This window comes from Anolis carolinensis, chromosome 2, assembly GCF_035594765.1.
Source record: "Anolis carolinensis isolate JA03-04 chromosome 2, rAnoCar3.1.pri, whole genome shotgun sequence".
Classification (NCBI taxonomy): domain Eukaryota; kingdom Metazoa; phylum Chordata; class Lepidosauria; order Squamata; family Dactyloidae; genus Anolis; species Anolis carolinensis.
The window spans coordinates 186,994,693-187,017,126 of record NC_085842.1 but is presented as its reverse complement, the minus strand read 5'-3'; the positions used below and the strand labels follow the sequence as shown (position 1 = coordinate 187,017,126).

General features: G+C 39.9%; 1 protein-coding gene across 3 annotated transcripts in view; it reads right to left on the bottom strand.

The window, feature by feature from the left end:
- vav1 (vav guanine nucleotide exchange factor 1) overlaps window positions 1-22,434 on the bottom strand; it is a 127,883-nt gene that overhangs the window by 39,053 nt on the left and 66,396 nt on the right. For all 3 annotated transcript variants that reach the window (XM_062974097.1, XM_062974099.1, XM_062974098.1), the window contains 5 exons: window positions 19,938-20,037; window positions 19,177-19,272; window positions 18,026-18,094; window positions 17,464-17,550; window positions 12,522-12,607 (listed from right to left, as the gene is read on the bottom strand). In XM_062974097.1, coding sequence (XP_062830167.1) covers window positions 12,522-12,607; window positions 17,464-17,550; window positions 18,026-18,094; window positions 19,177-19,272; window positions 19,938-20,037 — 438 coding nt within the window. The remainder of the gene's footprint in view (window positions 1-12,521; window positions 12,608-17,463; window positions 17,551-18,025; window positions 18,095-19,176; window positions 19,273-19,937; window positions 20,038-22,434) is intronic.

Here is a 22,434-nt window from a genome sequence, read left to right as displayed (position 1 = left end):
AATGCAATAGATTGCCTCAGAGAGAAACTCTGCTTCAGGTTTAAGAAATACCTGACAAGACTATCCGTGTGCTTTCACACAGGACAAACAGACACCAAAGCGGGTTTAAAAACCCCGCTTTGGCACAAGTTTAAGTCCACCCCCCCCCAAAAAAAACCCAGGCTTTCCCCGGGGGTGTGTGTTTACATGCCATCCTGATAACAATCGAGATGGCATGCAGCCAGCCTGAAGCCCCCAAAATAAGCCCTTAAAAGTTTAAAAAATGTACCCAGCTGCCATTATCTTACTCCTCACACCTTCCTGGTGCGAGGAAATGATGTGCCAGGAGACCGGGGGGGGGGGGGGAGGAAAATCCCTCCTCCCCCCCCCATCTCCTGGTGCGTCATTTCCTCACACCAGGAGGATGTGAGGAGGGAGATAATTTTTGAGGGCTTGTTTTGGAGTTTGGGGGGAGGGGGTGGGTGCCCTTTCAGTATTTTGGGCTCCTGGAGTCTGAAAAACTGAGATGGCTGTATGGATTTGGCCCGGGGATCACATGACGCAATCCCTGGACCCAATCACATAGGGCCCACATCTGGTAAGACCTGGATCTTACAAAAAATCCGGACCTCACCAGGTGTTTAATTTGGAACAAAGTTGGGAAACCTGTCTTTTGGACAACTCTGGTAGAATGGAGACAAGTCTCGGTTTTAAGGCTTGTCTAGATGGGCCCTCCATGTTTTGAGGTCTTTAAACCAAGGTTGGATGAGTATATGTTTCTGCATGGCAGGGGATTAGACATGATGGTTCTTGTACTACCATGTAACACTGTGATTCCATGAGAGCATCAAATCCTGAGATTTTTGGCTAGTCTGGATGAGTCCTCAAATAGAAATGAGATTGAGTTCAGTGTGGCTCTAAAAGAGACTAGCAATGAACAATTAATTATCTGTCCTGCAGCCATGATACATAGGAGGCAATAAAACAGACAAAACCTATTATTGGGAAATTGCTAATTAAAGTTACAGTTGCCATTTAATGTTTCAATAATTGTGTTGACTGTCCATATTGGAGAGTTTAGTGCCTCAATTGCATTTTATTATAAACAAATAACAGTAATCACCACAAATCTTGCCTGAGGAAACAGTACAGAAAACAACAAACTACAATGATCTATCAACATCATGTTGACATCACATTAATGTTGGGGGAAAAGAATGACACTGGAAATCTTAACATGGAGAAATATCTTTTTGGGGCACGTGGACACAAACGTTCAGAACTGGGTACCAAAGTACTGCTTGCCATCAAAGTGGCAATAACAATGGAGTCCTGCACCTAAAAGGTATAGCTACAAGGAGCAAAATGAGATCATGGTTTCCTCAAATAAGAATTTGCCGCCCAACCAAATGTTTCTGTCCCCAAATTATAAGTATAGCAGACACTAGCACTTCAAGTGAGCATTTAGAAATGCAATTAAAGCAAACAAAGAAAGGGGGCAGAAAAAATTACCAAGGGAGTGAAAACACAGTAGATATAAGATGTGAACAACTTTGAGGGGTCACTTTGTGAAATGCTAGAAATGTGAGGATTGAAGCAAAGTTTACAGAAGTGAACAGAAGTCTTACTTGGGGGCAGTGCTATCATACTGACTTGACTTGCTAGATATACTCCAGGGGTCCCCAAACTACGGCCCACTGGCCACATGCGGCACATCGAAGCCATTTATCTGGCCCCCACGGCACAAAGGCTGAAGGGGTTGGACTAAATGGCCCAAGGGGTCTCTTCCAACCCTCTTTATTAGTATTATTATTATTATTGACACAACGACATAGTATGACACAGCAAACAAGGTAGATATGCTGGATTTCGTATCACAAAATCACAAGTCTAACACTTCCCAAGTGTTTAGGACTGTGTGATGTATTTTCGGATGGTGCGCGCAGATCTGTCGGGTTGCCTTTTGCAGTTGGCAGATTGTAATTTTGTCAATGTCTATTGTTTCCAAATGCCGGCTGAGATCACCACCGGGACCACCTGTACTGGTTTCTGCCAGAGTCTTTGAAGTTCGATCTTGAGGTCCTGATAGCGGCTGAGTTTTTCCTGTTGTTTTTCGTCAATGCGACTGTCACCTGGGATGGCAACATCAATGATCCAAACCTTTTTCTTTTCCACAACTGTGATGTCTGGTGTGTTGTGTTCCAGAACTTTGTCAGTCTGGATTCGGAAGTCCCACAGTATCTTTGCGTGCTCATTTCCCAATACTTTTGCAGGTTTGTGATCCCACCAGTTCTTTGCTGCTGGCAGGTGGTACTTGAGGCATAAGTTCCAATGAATCATTTGGGCCACATAGTTGTGCCTCTGTTTGTAGTCTGTCTGTGCGATTTTCTTACAGCAGCTAAGTTCAGCAGCTTAGCACTTTAACATGCTGCACCACCAGGGGTTCCGCCCTTTAGATATACATTTTAATAAATCAACCCAAAAAACTGGGTCAACCTACCCCGCAAGACAATGTGAGTACTGTACCTAAACTCTTATCAACAATGGAATTACTGTATCCTTTTTTGATAATCAAAAAATCAAGGAACATGAAAGGCACTGCAGACAAACTCAACCAGAGAAGTCAGCCATAGCAGAGTACTAGATGAACCCACCTGGACACAGCATATTATTTGAGAACACAGAAATGCTGGACCACTCTAACAACCACTATGTCAGACTACACAGAGAAGTCATTGAAATCCAGAAACATGTGGACAATTTCAACAGAAAGGAGGTAACCATCAAAATGAACAAAATATGGCTACCAGTATTTTAAAAACTCTAAAATCAGGATAGTAAATAAAGAACAACACTCTGAAAACAGAAGAATTCCAGACATGAATCAATCAGGGCCAGCTAACACCTACCAACAAAAGATTCCTCCAGGCAGGAAGAAGCCAGACCTTATAATAAATAAAATAATAAAACTTTATTTATACCCCGCCACCACTTTATTTATACCCCACGGGGACTCGGGGCGGCTTACATGGGGCAGCGCCCCAAAACAACATAAGAACAAAATATAAGCAACACAACACAATCACAATATAAAAAAGAATCCCTGGAGTTGAGAGGCCACCACTCGCTTCAGAACATTGCCTAAAAATGGGAGGTTTGAAATTGGTCGATGGTTTGATAGAATCGAGGAATCAAGGGATGCCTTTTTTAGAATTGGTCTAATAGTTGTCTGTTTTAGGCTAGATGGAAATTGCCCTTGTTCCAATGAGGCATTGATAATCCTCAAAAACCAATCGACCCCCCCCCCCCCCCCCCGGCAAGCTTTATAAGCCAGGTAGGACAAGGATCTAGAGTGCATGTGGTTGGTCTCATCGCTCCAAGGATCTTGTCCACGTCATCAAGCCGCACAAGCTGAAACGAATCCATCAAAGCTGACTCAACAGATGCACTAGGTACCTCAATTGGAGCTATATCAAAATTGGCGTCCAAGTCGGAGTGCAATCGAGCGACTTTATCTGCAAAATGATGTGCGAACTCACTGCATCGAGAGACCGAGTTGTCAAGGGGCTCCTCCCCCTCATGAGGATGAAGGAGCTCCCGGACAACCCGGAACAACTCTGCTTGTCTATTTGTTGCAGATGCAATGCGGGCAGTCGAGAAAGTTTTCCTGGATGTCTGCAATGCCATTGGAGTAGGCCTTAATGGAGGCTCTAGCCTGTATTCGGTCAGTGACGCTCCGAGTCTTCCGCCACTTGCACTGTAGTCCCCGCCTCACCCGCTTCTTCAGAGCCAGCTCCTCGGTGAACCAAGGAACCGACTTGGCTCTGTGCAGCAGGAGGTGGCATTCAGGGGCGATCAAGTCAAGAACCCTAGCCATCCTCTGGAACAGACCAGTTCCAGAGGAAGGGGGGAAAAAAGACAACCCCCAGAAGAAGATATTGAGAAAAGGAAGAGACAAAAAACGGAATAAGGAAAAACAAATAGACCCAAACAGAATTGGAACTAGAAGTAGAGATAAATAAGACAGTGGAGATTACAAACATCTTACTCACTGTCTAAAGACAGCATATATAAACTGTAATCTATATAGACAATTAGAAAGGCTGGACTATTTTTACAAAGACAATTGTATAAAATACAGTCTAAACAATGAACCACAAACTGTGTAGATAATTAGATTAACTAGATATACCTCAAATTATAAAGTCAGCCAGTGGTGTTAGTAGAATATGAATACCCACCTATCAGATGGGAAGGAACTTTGATACTGAAGCCAGTGATCCTGGCAAGGGAAGGCCTCATTTGTGGCCTATCTATTACATTTACTTTGATTTTTTTTTGGGGGGGGATCTAAATGGAGGACAGGGAGGGGGGCAGGGAAGCTCATCCCCAGGGAGTCATCTGGATGAAGGTGAGTAGAATTTACTCAGCCATTCCTCCCTTAGTACAGGGGTGAGAATCAGAAGCCAGATGGGGAAGGGGGGGGGATGGGAGGTATAGGGGGGGTATGGGTTAAACGGGAGAAAAGGGAGGGATGGGAGGAGCGGGAGGGAACAGTTAAGAATAGAGAAGGAACATTGGTTAACAAAATCATAAGGAGACTGCTAAAAGATCAAACCAAATATGATGGATGAACTCAATGTTATGTCAGTAAATACAAATGGTCTTTCAACACTGGTTAAGAGACACAAATTGTCCAAATTGTTAAAAGAAAATCAAGTAGCGTTATTACAGGAAACACACACAAAAAAAGGATAAATCAAAATTGATAAATGATAGAAACTGGGAACTACAGTTCGAATCGAGGGGTACGAGTAAATCCAGAGGGGTGGCCATACTTATAAAGGACAACCTAAATTTTGAATTAGAAAAGGTCATTAAAGATACTGAAGGTAGATTTATAATGATAATTGGTAAAATAAACAACACCCAGGTATCCATAGCAAGCGTGTATGCCCCTAATCAGAGACAAGTCAATTTCATAAACAAAATCTGTGCAAAAATAGGAAAACACGCGGTAGGAGATATAATAGTAGGTGGGGACTGGAACCTTCAATTGCACAAAAAAAAAATGAAGAACAAAGTAACAGGGAAGTAAGGAGGGAATTGCAAAATAAATTTCAGAAAGTGGAACCTAATAGAGGCTAATAATAGAATAGGGGAAAATTTGGACGTCCCCACTTTTTTCTCACATAGACATTCAACCTTCACTACTATAGATTATTTTCTGGTAGGAATTAATAATGTAATGCCAATAAAAGAAATACAAGTGGGCAAACAATGGCCAGTAAATCATGCACCTCTATATTTAAAATTGGGAAGTTATAACAGAAACACAGTAAAGAATGGAGATTCAATCCGAAAGTCTCCTATAAAGAAACAGATAGAAAAGAGATAAAAGATCAAATTACTCAATATTTCAGTCTGAATAGAACCCCGGGAATGAATGAAAATATAGTTTGGGATGCCTTTAAGGCAGTAATCAGAGGAAAATGTATCACAATTGAAAAAAAAGAAAGAAAGATTAAGAAAATTGAGAATGGAAGAAGAAGCAGCACTTCAAATATTTCAAAAAGACCAAACATTGGGAAATAAAGAGAAGTGGAGATAGAAGAAAAAACAACTAGAAAACCTTGAGGAAATCGAAGCCACAAAGAAATACATCTGGGTCAAAAATGACTTTCAGGTGAACTCTATCAATAACACAAAGAAGCTAGCTAGTCTTCTAAAAAAGAAACAAGGGAAAACAAAGATAATTAAACTGAAAGATGAGAAAGGTCAAATAAAAACAAGGGAGGAATACCTAAAGGAAATAATGGCGAATTATTACGAAAAGCTCTGTATGTACAAAGAGGTAGAGAGATCAGAAGGATTACTCAATAAAAAATTAAACCCTGATTCCCAAGCAGAAATGGACACAGATATAACTAGTAAGAAAGTAGAGATGGTAATAAAAAACTTAAAAATTAACTCCTCACCAGGACTGGATGGGCTTACTACAAATTTTTATAAAATCTTCCAAGAGGAAGTTACCCCTAATCTAGTGTCGTGAGGTAGATGCAGAAGTGGAGGACTCAGAACATTTTTTCTTAAAATGCCCCTACTACACCAGGATTCGATCTCTCTATTTAGACCCTTCTGCTGGAGAATCATACTCACTTAGAGAATAAAGAGAAATTGCATATCCTTCTACAGGGTTCAGATAAAAACTCTATTTTTAAACTGGCCCTTTTTACACAAAAAGCGCTGGCCATTAGTGAGAAGACGGAAGCTGTGAGCTGATACATTATTGCCATTAACAAAATCCAAACTTAAAATTTACTATGGACAAGACACTTGTTTTACTTACCCCTGTCCTCGTTGAAACCTTACCTTAGGAAATTACTAATTTTAACCTTTTTACTCTGTATTTGTCTAGGAGTGGGTTATTAGGCCGCAGGTCAGGATGTTTTGTATCCTTACATAGTTTTATTGTATGTATGCATAAGTGTGTACGTATTGTATGTTTTACATGTTTTGATATGGTCAAAAGTGACTAATCAATAAAGAATTGTTGTTGTTGTAGTAATATTATATAACAAAATTATTGAAACTAAAACAATCCCAGAGACATGGGAAAAATCAGAAATTATAACAATTCTAAAACCAAATAAGGAGGAACATGATCCTAATTCCTACAGACCAATTACTTTATGCAAAGTAGACTATAAAATATTCAAGAAAATTATAGCAAATAGATTAAAAGAGATAATGCCCACATTAATTGAGGAAGACCAGTATTGATTTATTAAAAAAAGAATGATTGCTGACCCAATCAGAAACATTCTTAATGTAATTGACCACGCAACAAGAGAGAAAGCAAAATTACTCCTAATAAAACTAGATGTTTACAAAGCATTTGATACGATAAATCATAATTATTTAATCAAATTATGTGAAGAGTGTAATATGGGGGGAAAGATGCTTGGAATAATTACAGAATTATATAAAAAAAACCAAGCAGAGGTTATAATAAATGGATCTAATTCAAGAACCATTAAAATCAAAAGCGGAACCAAACAAGGTTGCCCTCTCTCTCAGGCCTGTAGCGAGGGGGGGGGGGTTAAGGGGTTCAACCCCCCCCCGAAATTTTTCAGGTTATTAAAAAAAAACCTGGTTTACTCATGAATTTTAACTGGTTAACCAAATCCCCATGCTAAATTTATGAGACGCAAAACATTAAGAGTCCCTCCAGGCACTATCTCAAACAGATATTGACAGGTTTGTAGCGGGGGTGGGGGTGCCAGGGGTTCAACCCCCCCTGAAATTTTCAACCCCCCCCCCATTTTTTTTTCTGGCTACAGCCCTGCTCTCTCTCCACTACTCTTTGCCTTAGCGATAGAACCTTTAGCCAATCTAACTAGGTCAGACAAAAATGTAATAGGATATAAGTTGGATAGAGAAGAAATAAAAATTAATTTATACGCGGATGACGCAGTAGTCCTTATAGGCGGAATAAAGGAATCTGTAAAGGCAGTAACAAAAATAATTTAAAAATTTGAAAAGATATCAGGTCTCGCCATCAATATTGAAAAATCAGAAATTTTACATAAAAACCTAAATTGGAAGGAGCTGAAAGAAGTTCAATCTATCCTAGGGGTGAAATTGGGGGAAAAGAAGTTAAAATATCTAGGCATTTACATCCCAAAAAACCTAAATAATATAATTCAGACAAATTATAACCAATTATGGAAAAAAGTAAGTAAACAAATTAATGAATGGAAAAAATGGAACTGGGACATTACAACTAGGTTAAAAGCATGCAAAATGATGATACTACCTAAATTCTTGCATCTATTCCAAACTCTCCCATTTAGTATCCCCACTAAAATAATTTAAAAATGGGATAATTCAATAAAAACATGGATAATTGGCTCTAGCAAAAATAGAATTTCAAATTCAATATTCTTCAGTCCACAGGAAAATGGAGGCTGGGGAGCACCAAAACTATTTCGAAGCTTGCCAATTGGCCAGGCTACTCGAACTGGACATTGGCGAGCCCAAAAGGTGAGCTAGATTAGAGAAATTAACAAATGTATGGGAATATGGATCGTGTTTAATGGGGAAAATAGGAAAAAAAGAATTAAAAAACTTAAAAGGAGGTCCTTTGACCTCAACAATGACATGCTGGGGAAAATGAACTTTTATTGGAAGATAAACTTCCAATAAATAAAATAGATATGTTCCCAATAGGTTGCATAGAAATCCTCAGTTATACCGGAATATGTTAAAGAAATTGGAACAATATGGCATAACAAAGATCCAGGACATACTGAAACCCGACGGAACAGTAATGCAATGGGAGGAGCTAAAAGATAAGTGTGGTCACGGAAATTGGTTATTATGGAAAGGGTTATCTAAAAAGTTATCAGAATGGAAGAGCAAGGAAACCCCAGAGACAGATCTTGATAAAATAATAAAATGGAAAGTAGATAAAGATAAAAGAACCATGGGATACATTTACAAAATAATCACAGGAAAACTATACAATATAAAAACACCTTGACAGAAATCTGGAAGGAGGAACTAAGTTGTAATGAGAGAGAAATAGAAAATTGGATAAATTCAATTAATAAAATAAAACATTTAAAGATAAAGGAAATGCAACGTAACATCCACACAAAATGGTATAGAACGCCTGTGCAACTAGCCCAAATAACCAGAACCTTCCCAAAACAATGTTGGCACAACTGTGGGGAAACTGGAACACCCACCCACATGTGGTGGGATTGCGAAAAAATACAAAAGTTCCACAAAACAATTAAGAAAGAAATGGAGGAGCTATTAGGAATAAAAATAGATTGAAATAAGAGACAATTTTTCCTCCAGAAAATTGAAGGTGAAGGGTGAACTAAAAAATGGGAACAATTAATAAATTATATGTTAGATGCAATTGAAGCCACAGTCGCCTTAGCCTGGAAGGACCAAAAGAAATGGGACATTAAAACATGGTATAAATATTTAGCAGACTACTTCCTCCAAGACTACATTAACGAAATTAAAAGTTACTATAGAAACGGCCAAATCAGAAAAACATGGGAGGCAGAATAAAGGGGAATAAAGGGGAAAGACAAATATAAGGAATTAAACAAGATTATCCTCATGATCGAACAATTGTAATAAATATAGAAAATTTGGAAACTGTTCCTGTGGAGGGGAGGGAGGGAGAAAAATGAGGAAGAATGTAAACATGTGTTACCGATGGAAAATGTTCTGAACGTTTGTATAATTTTACGTAGCACTATTTACAATTTTTAAAAAAGATTTTCCATAGCCATCAGCTTAACCATTCTGGGAAACACACTGGTGCATAGTTGCAAGAATAAATATGGTATATGTTCCGTCCCCCAGAAGTTTGGTTTGCATTTTTCATAGTTATAGAAAATAGCACCTGTTTGCATTTGCTCCAGGGTTGCTGCAGATTCTGCAGCAGTCTTGATAGTTAGGATATTAGCAGAGTTTATAGCCAGTTTGCAAAGCCTTGCTGCTATAGGCTTGAAATGTATCATTTTGTTCTGGAGACTGCCCCTTTTCCTGGGGATAGAAGGCTCCATTTTGAGAAGCCTATTCTGCCTTCTAGACTGAAGGAGAAACAACATAGATGTGCTTGTGTGGCCAAGCCAGGCCAACTCTGAAAAGGCCATCGTAAGTACAAACAAATGACCTGCCTTTAAAACCAGTGCCAAGCATAGATAGGGGAAAGACCTGTTCTTTCGAATAGTTTTGGCACTGGGGCAGAGAACATCTTTTGATTTCTTTGCCACTGGAGGAAGCCCTACCAACTTCGCCTCAAAAACTAGCTTTGAGCTTAGATAGTTATAGATCTTTTGATAGCAGCTCAGAGCTAGGGTGAAGAGGATCTCTGGACCTCTTTGCCTTTGGTGGAAGTTAACCCAGCAACCTAAAGGGGGAAAGCAAGCAAGGAACATCTGCAAGGTTTTATGAGTGGACTGTTTTTATTTGCAAGTTTAATTACATGTGCCAAGTCTGCCAAGGACTTTGTAAAAATAAAATTTTGTTGGATTGTTCTACTTGAAGTGCCTTTGGTTACTGGGATTTCCAGAGCTTCTAAGTAAGGCCCCCGCAGTTCACCTGGGCAAAGGAAGAAGCACATCCTAAAGCTTAAAAGGTGCCTGGGTGTGACGGCATAGTATAGTTTTTCCTAAAAAAAAAAAAAAAGAGCCCTGGCCATCTCGGTGTTATAGAGATCGACCAGGGTCTCGACAGGATCATCAGCCAACATGACAGGAAGTTCCCCAAGAGACATCAGGAATCTATCTGGATCCATATGTCTCCTGGGGCGGACCATCTTAATCGTTCCGCCACCCCTGAGGAGGTTTTGGGTGACGGTAAGTCTAACACTGACCAGATGATGGTCGGTCCATGACAATGGTAGGATGTTTTGATCTTCCACACCAACATCTCCCCCATTCGTCACAAATAGTAGGTCTAAAGTGTGTCCAGCCTGATGAGTGGGACCAGATATCACTTGGGACAGTCCCATGGTCGTCATGGCAACCATAAAGTCCTGAGCTGTGCCAGATAAGGTGGCATCCGCATGGATGTTGAAATCTCCCAGGATAACAAGTCGCTGAGAGACCAACACCAGGCCAGACACCACCTCAGCAAGCTCAGGCAGGGAGGTGGGGTGGACGGTACACAAGCAGAATCCCCAAACTGTCCTGGCTCCCCACCCTCAGGTGGACAAAATTCCAGGAAAGAAAGGAAAACTGCACAATATGTTGTTTGAGGAACGGGGCATCTGGTCAGGGGGATGGATTCCTGATAGACTACCGCCACCCCACCTCTCTGCCCCCCAGGTCTGGCTTGCTGGTGCACCCCGTAGCGTGGTGGACAGAGCTGGGTAAGATTAACTTCCCCCAGCTCGTCCAGCCAGGTTTCGGTAATGCAGGCCAGGTCTGCCTTTTTTTCCAGGATCAAATCCTGTATTATCGCTGTTTTACCATTGACAGACCTGAAGCTGGCAAGGCCATTAAAGCTAATCAAGGTTATTCACGCTGGCCTCCAACAGACAAGAGTTCTTTCTTCCACCCCGGATCTTCCCTTCCTCAGATATATTACCTCCCTTGCTTAGTTTCCAATATACCTCACAACCTCTGAGGATGCCTGCCATAGTGTGGGTGAAATGGCAGGAGAGAATGCTTCTGGAATATGGCCATACAGCCCAGAAAACACACAACAACCCAATGATTCCAGCCATGAAAGCCTTCGGCAACACATTGAACTATCCCTTTTTTTGAATTGAGTGACAAAAATCAAAAGTTTAGTCTGTTCTGGGATAACCTTAAAAGAAACATTCTCTTTCTCTGCCATGGGGCCACTTCACTTGAGATCATTCTCAAAAGTTGCTGTATATTCTCCTCTGGAGTTGACAGGGCTCTCCTTTCTTATTCACATTCTTGTTGCTCTTCCTACCCCAACAATATTAGAATTCCAATCTTGTAGAAGGAAGCCGCATAGAAATCCCTGTCATGGTTAAAAAGGTACAGAAGGGGAACTCCAAAACATACTCTTGTCTACTAATGCTGCAAAATCATCTAAGACCTAAGAAGATTTCTCCAATCACTCCTATGGCCCTAGGAGTACACCTTGAGGATTACTGGACTGAAGCCTTACTCTTCTGTTTCTGCATCACGCAGCATTTTCTAGAAAGAAACAGAATATAGGTTTTGCATTTGTTGTTGTTTCATTGTTATTTTTCAAAATTTCGACTTTACAGTATGCTTGCTACCAAGCTAGGACATGTTCTCTGAGTAGAACTAGGTTTTGTCTGAGTGGCAGACTATCTGAAATTCCTTACTCTCAAAAACTATGCCCCTGTGAAGGAAATGAAATAGAAATGATAGAACACATTTTAGTGCAGTGCCACTATTATACAGCACAACGTAGCCACTTACTATATTCAATTTTGTCTTACATGACCAGCCATCCCCCACAGGTGATTGTTACGATATCTTTTAGAGGACAAATGCCACAGGATGACTCTCACAGTGGCAAAATTCCTCGCAGTGGCAACAGGGTTGAGAAAGAAACAAACCTCAGATAGGGGTATTACTTGAAACCATGCAGCTGTATCTGGTAAAATGAACTGAGATGGGAGAATTTATAAACAACTGTCTGTTTCACTGATGGGTCTATGGAACGTAATAATTATTGTTGTTGATTTGTTGTATCTTGCTGAAGCCTCTGTTCCTGTATGAAGCAAATCTTCAACAGCTTTTAGAAACTCACTCCTGTCTGGCTTTTTCAGGCTGTTTTTACACATAAATTCAGTATATAAGATTCTGGATACAAAAATTCCAAATAAGCCAAACTTAATTTTGCTATCTTATATAAGGGCCATCATTTTACTATACCACTGTGTATAAACAGGATGAGCATCCATGTGGGTGGGCTGGGGGCCCTGGAACCAAACCCCAGCAGATAAAAAGAAACCACTGTATTGATTTTTATTGAAATAAGAGTCTCTCATCATTAGTCACCTGTCTATTTTGGAGCGCTTCTCCCCACTGATAATCTTGACTTCGCCATCAATCTTTGGCCTTCCAAAGTGAGCGAGGGATTGTGTCTAGAGAAAAGAGAAACCAGGTTCCTTACAATGAATCGGTTGCCTTGCTTAGGACTAACCTGTTTTGTTTTATCAGATGGAACTCAAAAATATCAATGATAAAGGCATGTTAGATGTAGTAGTATACTATGATACATGCACACACCCAGTATCCACAGGGGATATGCTCGTGGACTTCACATGGATATGAAAAACCACAGATAATAGCAAACCTTATTAAAAGGAAGAACCTCCAGCCTAAGAAAACCATAACGGCATGCTGGAGGACCTACAAAATTCCTAAAGATAACATATTTTGTTAGACGTGATCAATGAAATCATGCATACTGGTGTCGTGAAGATAGGAATCGGATCAGTATCAGTATTTGTACTGTTAGGGTTTTCTGTTATTATTTGTATCCTGCCTTTTTCCCCAGCCTGGGAATCAAGGCAGCTAATAATTTTGCCTGTAAAAAAGTTATACTGAAGTCAATCTATCAAATAAAATTAAAACCAGTTAAAAGCATAACTGCTGAAATAATTAAGGAATAACTACACATTGCAATAAATATACGTGATCTATCTATTCAATTTTATTTCCCCACCTTCCAAAAAGGTCATAATCAATATATGTATGTATGTATTTTTATCCTTTACAATTTTATCTTGTAAATCGCCCAGAGCATCGTGGATGGAGGGCGATTGATAAGTAATTAAATGATGATGATGATGATGATAATCACAGTCTGGTAGTTTGCAACATTGCCACCATGACATTTCCCAATAAAATACTTCTTTCCTTCCTCACAAGGTATTATTTGTTATGTTAATAAAAGCATACTTGTTTATTCTCTAGAGGTGTTCAGGTGCATAAGAACATGAATAGAGGTATTAAAAAAGAGCTCAGCATGAAAGAATTTAATAGTTAACTGGGAGAGTGAGTCAAGAGCTTGAAAAAGTTACTTTTTGGACTACAGTCCCCAGAAACGCCAACTTGCATGACCAGACTTCTTGGGGTATTTTGTTAGCTGAAGTCCAGAACTATACCCAAGCTCTGAAAGGAGAAAACATGCAAACAACAAGGACAGGGATATCATTTGGGAGGTAATAGCCACAGAGTCTATAGAGCAGGTATAACCAATCCAAGAGAGAGGAGATAATTGCTTAGAGAAGCCACTAGAACAATAGATGGCCCTATGTAAGCCGCCCCGAGTCCCTTCGAGGAGATGGGGCGGGGTATAAAAATAAAATAATAATAATAATAATAATTATTATTATTATTACAGTAGAGTCTCACTTATCCAAGCTAAACGGCCGGCAGAAGCTTGGATAAGCGAATATCTTGGATAATAAGGAGGGATTAAGGAAAAGCCTATTAAAGATCAAATTAGGTTATGATTTTACAAATTAAGCACAAAACTTCATGTTATACAACAAATTTGACAGAAAAAGTAGTTCAATATGCAGTAATGTTATGTTGTAATTACTGTATTTACGAATTTAGCACCAAAATATCACGATATATTGAAAACATTGATTACAAAAATGGCTTGGGTTATCCAGAGGCTTTGATAAGCGAGGCTTGGATAAGTGAGACTCTACTGTATTATGAAAGGAGTAAAAGACAGAATATTGGGAAGACAGAGTGTTGAAGAAAGCAAGACAATGGTCAGACAGAAAGTATTCCACAGGAGAAAGGCTGGAGACAGAACAGTTGCTGGTGAAGGCAAGAGAATTTGTCACAGGGGAAGAAGTTTATCCATCTTATAGAGAAGAAGGAATTTGAAGGAGAGGAAAAGTTACTGGATAAGAAAGAGGTAGTGGATTAGCCATAAGTGTTGAGATACCTAGAAAATTAAGTAGGGGAATTGCCAGAGAAGAAGAAAGTAACTGAGGGATCAAAGCTTGAAAGAAAGCCCAAGAGAAAGCTAATAACACAGTATTATTAACTGTGGCTGATTATGAGGACAGTCCCTCTGGGGAGCTTGTAAGCTTTCTCTCTCAGGCTGGATCCATACTGCCATGTAATGCAGTTTGAAGTGCATTATATTAATATAATAATATGATACTAATATAATAAGGTTACAAATGCTGCAACAGATAAAAGTCACCAACCATCACAGTATCTATTGGATTAGAACCACTTTCTATGAAAATAGTGTTGGTCATTGTGCACCGATCCCCACATATAAAACAAATTCATGAACAGGTGTCTTCCAAGCAAACAAAAACTAACAAAAGTGCCATGGCAGTTGGAGAGTGATGATAGGAGCAGGACTCTGAAATTTGGAAACCCCTAGCTAAGGACCGGCAAGTGGGTGGTGGATATGGATCAATCATCCTAACCCATCGCCAAGACTCTACCTTTGGAAGACAATAATACTCAGCCATGAGTGATTGCAGAAGCGGTCCTAGGTAATTTTGCCTTGTAGGCAAACCTAGTGGCCATGCCCCCTCCCCGAAATTGCACCCCCCCAAGGCCCCGCACATACCTTCGGCGGCGGCAGCGGTGAACGCGGAAGGCCTCAGTCTGAGGCCTAGCTCTTCTTGCGAGGTCTTGTGAGGACTCATGAGAAGAACTAGGCCTCAATTGAGGCCTTCCGCGTTCAGCGAGGAGGGAGCCAATGGCTCCAGCTGCCACCGGCGCCCCCGGGCAAATGCGCCACAAGCAGGCGCTTACATTGGCTGCTATGTTGGGCCGGCACTGAGTGATTGCCTGCAATGATAGGGAGGATGCAATGCGCTTGTTACAGTACCTCCATTGTTTGCTCATCTGTGTCTAATCACAATCCAAAGTGCTGGTTATGATTATACACAGGCCTGGGTAGATTACGTCTAGGCAATCCGATTGACGATATCTCCCCCCTAAGTCTGCCTACATCTTAAAATCTGAGGCTCTTGTTTCAGTCCCACAGGTTTGCTGGGCAGGTACAAAGATAGGTCCTTCTTAGAGACTGCCCTTAGGTTTTGGAACTCTGACCCTATGAAGCAGGTGAGATTTTTGGCAAGTGAAATTTTTTTGTTTATTTGGGCAGGCTTTTAGAACTGAAAACTTTTAAGGGAACGGTTTTAAGAGGGAGCTAAATTGGCTTATAAATGGTGCTGTTTTGTAACTGATCTTTTCATTATTTTAAGTACTATATACCCTGTTTCCCCGAAAATAAGACAGGGTCTTATATTAATTTTTGCTCCCAAAGATGCACTAGGTCTTATTTTCAGGGGATGTCTTATTTTTCCATGAAGAAGAGCTCACATTTATTGTTGAACAACAAAATGAACATTTATTATATACTGTAAAGTAGTTGTCATCACAAACCAGCATAACCAGACAAACTATGAATCCTATCAAGAATTTCTTGTTACTACCATTATTTACATGTACACAAATCTATGGTACCTCTTGCAGTTTAGGTTTCACAAGGTTTCCATGCTGATTTCTCTCTATTCTAGTTTCAATGTAGTCATGAACGATGAATAATATAATATACTATAATAATAATATGATAATATAATAATAATATAATGATATACAATATATTAATGAGATAATATAATAATAGGATATAATAATAACAGAATATGATAATAATATAGTATTAATAGGATAATATAATAATGGGATATAATAACAGAATAGCATAATAATATAATAATAATAGGATAATATAATAGAATAATAGAATGGAATAGAATGATATAAAATATATTAATAGGATAATATAAAATGGAATATAATAATATAACAGAATATGCTAATAATAATAAAATAATAATATGATAATATAATAGAATAATAGTATAGAATATAATGATATAAAATATATTAATAGGATAATATAAAATGGAATATAATAATATGAAAATATAATAGAATAATAATAGAATAATAATATAATGATATAATAATAGAAAAATATAATATAATGATATAAAATATATTAATAGGATAATATAATAATGGGATATAATAATAGTAACAGAATATGATGATAATAATAATAATATGGTAATAGAATAATAGTATAAAATAATAAGTTTCATGGCATAGGATAGGAATAAGGATGAGAAGAGAATCCCTATGCGTCCTGTACCTTTAAGAAGCAGAAGGAGCAGGACAAGTGGAAAGCCCTCTTCCTTCCCTCCCCCCCTCCCTTGCCCTGGCTCCAGGAGCCAATCAGAAGCCTTGAGGGCAAAGGGAGTATGGCCAGGACGGAGCCTTGTCTCAGAAGGAAGAAACGGCAGCGCAGCAGCAGCCACGGAAGGTTCTTCAAGCCGCGTCTCTCCCTCCCTCCGGTGTGTATGAGTGCTGCTTCTGCCCTGCAGCCATGCTTCCCAATTGAACTCTGCTGCAGCCTCAGTTGCTAGATCTTACTTTCAGGGGAGGCGTTATATTTGGCAATCCCCCCAAATCCCTACTAGGTCTTATTTTTTGGGGAGGTCTTATTTTAGGGGAAACACGGTATGTTTTAATTTTTTACTGTTAATAGCTGGATTTTGAGTTGTGCAGGAGGAGAGACTGCTGAGGGACAGCACATTATACAATGACAGTGTTAGTGATTGGGAGAAGGGATTTGAGCAATGTTTCCAGGAATACTTAGAGGCATGTGCCCTCCCCGATTTTTGTTCCATTCTGGGGATTTCCTGCACTGCGTATTTTCCAACTGTGGGTTGAGGACATGGTAGAACACAGTGATATACATGAACATATAAGGGGGGAAGTTGGGTAGGAAACTGTGGATGTTTGAGTACAAAAATTAACAGTAGCGCCAAAAACAATCACATGATTTTTCCCATACCTGGTGAAATTCATACTATACAATTATTTCAGAAATGTAAAGTCCCCGAAGCCCACCAAAATCCCTAGCAGCAATGCTCACCAGGTTCTCAATAGAGAGCTGGAAATTAGTGATTTGTTTCAGTGTTTCATTGTCTCTTTTGACCTCATTTATGCACTGAGCCAGATCCTAAGCCAGAAGAAAAAAAAATAAAATGGTCTGTTTTTAGTCAAGGAAAATCAAGAAACTTCTAGGAGTAGGATATAACAAAAATGAGAGACAGTATCTTTACCCCAACAATGCGCACATAACCATCAGGTACACAGGCAAGTATCCCTTAAACAATCTCAATAGCTCTGCCAGCAATGAAGGATCTTAGATTGCATGTATGCATTCCACAACCCCTGCCCCTTCCAAGGCCTGCTCTTTCAGACATTTCTGGTTTATTAAAAATGTGGTTTTGACCTTGTCTTTTAGAAGAAGTAAATCTCTCACAGATGGGGGGGGGGGCATTCAGGGAAGCCTCACAAAAATATGATCCATGGGCCATATCATTCCCAACAATACATTCCCTTTTTGCAAGGGACCCCAGAAATCTTAAGCTTCCAGAGTCATCTTTTTAGACTGTTACACCATTCTGCCCAGCACAAGAGAGGTTTCTCACCCTCATAGCATCGAGGGCCAGCCTCAGGTTCTCCTTGTCAGATGGTTCCACTGTATATTTTATCAGCTCCTAGAGTGGAAAAGGGAGAAAACAACACAGAGCAGATATTTGTGTATAAGCGATAGAATAGCCAGGCTATCATTTAATAGAAGAACCAGTGGGGTTTAGTGGTTTGAATGTTGGGAACAAGTCTCTGAAAAGGGAGGTTCGAATCCCTGCTTAGCTATGGGAACCCACTGAGTGACTTCGGCCAAGCCACATCCTCTCAGTCTCAGAAGGAGGCAAAGGCAAACCCTGTATGAATAAATCTTGCCAAGAAAACCCCATGATTTGGTCGCCATAAGACAGAAATTACTTGATGGCATACAACAACCACCACCCTTCAAGGAGTGCTTGGGGTCAGCATCAGAAATGAGAGTTGAAAGCAGAACCCTCTTGGGTATTTTGTCAATGAAAAATAACTGCTGAGGTATATGCGAAATATTTATTACATCAAAGCAAGGAGGTTGAGGCATTCTTGAAAGTTTAGTTACAGATGAAGTTCCCTGTGTGTCTCCTGATCGAGAACTTCATCAGACATGGGTTTTTAAAGCAATTTTATGCTGGTCTCTGCTTCTTTTATCCAGTTTTATGGGCACCAACGCGTCTCTTCACATGATGACACTCTCTTTTGGCATTTTTGTGGCATCCTGCATTGACCGCTGCAAATTTCTACACCACTGGCATCCCCCGTGATATAGGCAAGTTCCCCACAATTTTCTCTCTTTTTAGCACTATTTTTGTGCTTCCACCCATCTGATGGGGGAAAGTGATGGGGCACCACGCTCCCCCAAAGCAATTCCTCCACTCTTCCCTTCTCATCACACTGGAAGGAAGAGGGTCACTCCGTGGCCTTCCTCTAGTCTCTGAAACATTATCGGGGGGGGGGGGGGAATAATGCGTTGAGGTCCCTAGCCTAAGGACACAAAAAGGGCTGCTGGATTTATCTACAAGGCTTAACCTATTAGAAATGTATCAAGCACCAATGCACTTAAAATGAAGAGATTATGCACAGAAGGCGATCATGTCCTGTGTTTTCAGTGCAACGTCCCATTTCTCCCATCTCACCTTTCCCTCTCTATTATATGTCATCTGACAGACATAGTTGTTACCTGCAGAAGCAGATGGTATTTTAGTACCCGTTGCATGGGTACCATGAGGAGGTCACGTAAGCTGAAGCGGCCATTATTGGCTCTTTGAGAACATTCCTGAAAAACAGAAATTTGAGCAGCGCTGTACTAGAAACAGAACACCAGTAATGTGATCATGTAGATAACCATTTGTTGACTCCTAACTAATCTCCAGCAGAGAGAAAAAGCTAAGCAACTCCACACAAAACAATGCAGTACACATTATTAGGCCTCTCTCCTAACTTGTTGGGGTTTTTTCTCTTTTATTTAGAGTAAGGTAAAGGTTTTCCCCTGACATTAAGTTTAGTCATGAAATGAGTTATATAAAACACAATAATGGTTCAAAACATAAGTAGTACACAATATGTATATTAGAGCTTCATATACATATTACATTCACAGAATCAATGCTCAGTCCTATGGTATATAACCCAAAGGTATCTAACTCAGTATTATAAATCAAACAAATATAAGTCTGATATAAGTCTCTGCAGTCCTAAAAGGATTAGATTGGCTTAAAGGCAAACCGATTCAGAGTCTCTGCAGTTCTGGAAGGATTCCTCAGGACTCCACAGGACTTTACAGATCAATAGTAAAGCCAAGGAGACAGAGTCAATGCTGATGTAGATCCTGAGTAGCTGGTTATTGATTGGAGTAGGTGGTAATATATTCGTTCACACCGTTTACTATTCTTAACGTAAATAAAAATAAAAGGAAATTTGACAATGAAGAGCAGTGCTCACCTCCAGTTTCATGCGCACATCCACACTGGTATTGGTGATCTGGTCTAAGTATTTAGTGGCTGCTTCTATCTGGCTACAGTATCGTCCATATAGTAAGAACCTACAGATGAAGAATGAGGACTTGATAAGAATGGAGACTCAGCTAGCTGTGGACCAATGCTGGCACTTGAACATTAGTCACTAATGGAGCCGAGTTGTGTACCACACATACTGTCACTATAGGCATAACTTCTGGCTTGGATGAAACTATTAAATTTCCACATCAGATCTTGGTCTGGAATATGAGGAGCAATTAGTAGGCTGCTTTTGAACAAGTGAAAAATGTCATTTCCATGTCACTGGGCAGTCTTAACCAGCATCAATGTATTGCAGGTTAGAGTAAAGCGTAGTCCAGAGGTGGTTCAACCACCAGGCCAACTAGGCAGTTGCCTGTGGCGCCATCTTGTTGGGGGCGCCATCGAGGCAACTCCTGTCTCTTGCGGCCTGCCTCCGCAAGGTATTGAACTGCTTTTTCTGTTGATTTGTTGTAAAACATGATGTTTTAGTGCTTAGTTTGTAAAATCTTAATGTAATTTGATGATTAATAGGCTTTTCCTTAATCCCTCCTTATTATCAAACATTTTCGCTTATCCAACGCTATTATGTTTCAGTGATTGGCTTGGGGGGGGGGGGGGGGGCAAAATTCTGTTTGCCTACACTTGAAAAATACCTAGGGCATAGTCTGAGACCATGATTCGTAGATTTATTAAACCACACTACGGGAAGAAGCAAGGAATATCTGAAACACAATTCTCAGAATCAAAACCCTACTCCAAACTTTAGATAAGTATGGAGGACAATGTATGTGTTATAATACTATATCTGTTCCTTTATAGAAAGAAATAATTGATTCCTAAAGTCAGAATTGTCCATGCCACAATATTGTACTTCCAATTTCTGCCTGTGGTTGTGAAAGCTGAACAGTGAAGAAAGCTGACAGGAAGAGAATCAACTCAGTTGAAATGTGGTGAGGGAGATCTACTGATAGCATAGATTGCCAAAATGAACAGTAGTTGGATTGTAGAGCAAATCAGACATAAACTAATCAAAATGATCAGAAATAGGCTATCGTATTTTAGCCATATCATGGAACTCAAAAAACAGGTTAATGCTTGGGGAAGTAGAAAGCAGTAGTGCATTACATATGGATGGATTCAATCAAGAAAGCCATGGCCCTGAGCTTGCAAAACATAAAGACAGTGTTCCCTCACTACTTCGCGGTTCACTTTTCGCAGATTCGCTGTTTTGCGGTTTTTCAATTAACTCTAAAAGACTATTATAAATAATTAAAAATTACAATTTACAGCCTAAGGAAGGGAGGAAGGAGAAGCCGAAGGGAGAGAAAAGGAGCCGAAGCGGCAACAGGAGAAGGAGGCAATTTATCAACACACAATAAAGACTTAAAATAGTGTATAACTACTAAAATAATGTATAAATATTAAAATAAATATAGGGTCCCTGCTTCGCGGATTTTCACTTATTGCGGGTGGTCCTGGAACCTAACCCTAGCGATAAGTGAGGGAACACTGTAAACTGGACTAGCAATAACAGGGTGATTTTGGCATCTCTCATTCTTATGGTTGGCATAAGTCAAAATGATGAATAACAACAGGAGAGGAAAAGTATGGACTCAGGTCTCAAACCCTAAGATCAGGTTCCCAAAAAGCTAAAAAAGAAATTAGATGTAAACTTCTGGTTACTTCAGGGTCTTTAATTGTTTTGTTTTTAGGACCTGGCATAGCCCACGGCCCATTTGAAGTTGTATCTTCTTTATGGAATGCTAGCTTGGGTATCTGGTGTTGCCTGGGTTATTTGAAAAAGTCATTTTTTAAAATTGTTCAAAATGCATAAGGTTGTGAATTAACTACAACTGCCAGGTTAACCCCAAGAAACTATGGGTTCAGTGTGCTCTGTGGCTGTAGGATAAACTACAACTCCCACTATGGTGAGTCAGTCCCCTCAAACCCCTCCAGTAGAGTGGGTTAGCTCTGGGGGTTCTGTGTGAGAAGTTTGGTCCAGGTCCATCATCGGTGGAGGTCACAGTTTCTCTGGTTGTGGGTGAACTACAACTCCCAGAAAGAAAGGTCAGCCCCCCCCCAACCCCCCCCCCCCCAGTTATCAAATTTCAGCATATCAGGTATGTATGCCAGGTTTGGTTCCAATCCATCGGTGTTTGGGTTCACAGTGCTCTCTGGATATACGTGAATTACAACTCCCCCAAATCAAGGTGAATTTTCCACAAAGACCGCCAGTATTTTTTCTTGATCATGGGGTCTGTGTGCCAAGTTAGTTAGTAAGTAAAACATTATTTATATACCGCTCTATCTTCCCGAAGGGACTCAGGGAGGTTTCCAACCATAAAGTACAAACAACATACAGTACATAAACAACACCATAGACACATTGTTAAAACAAGATAAAAACTATACAACTCACAGAACAATAGAAACAATAAATA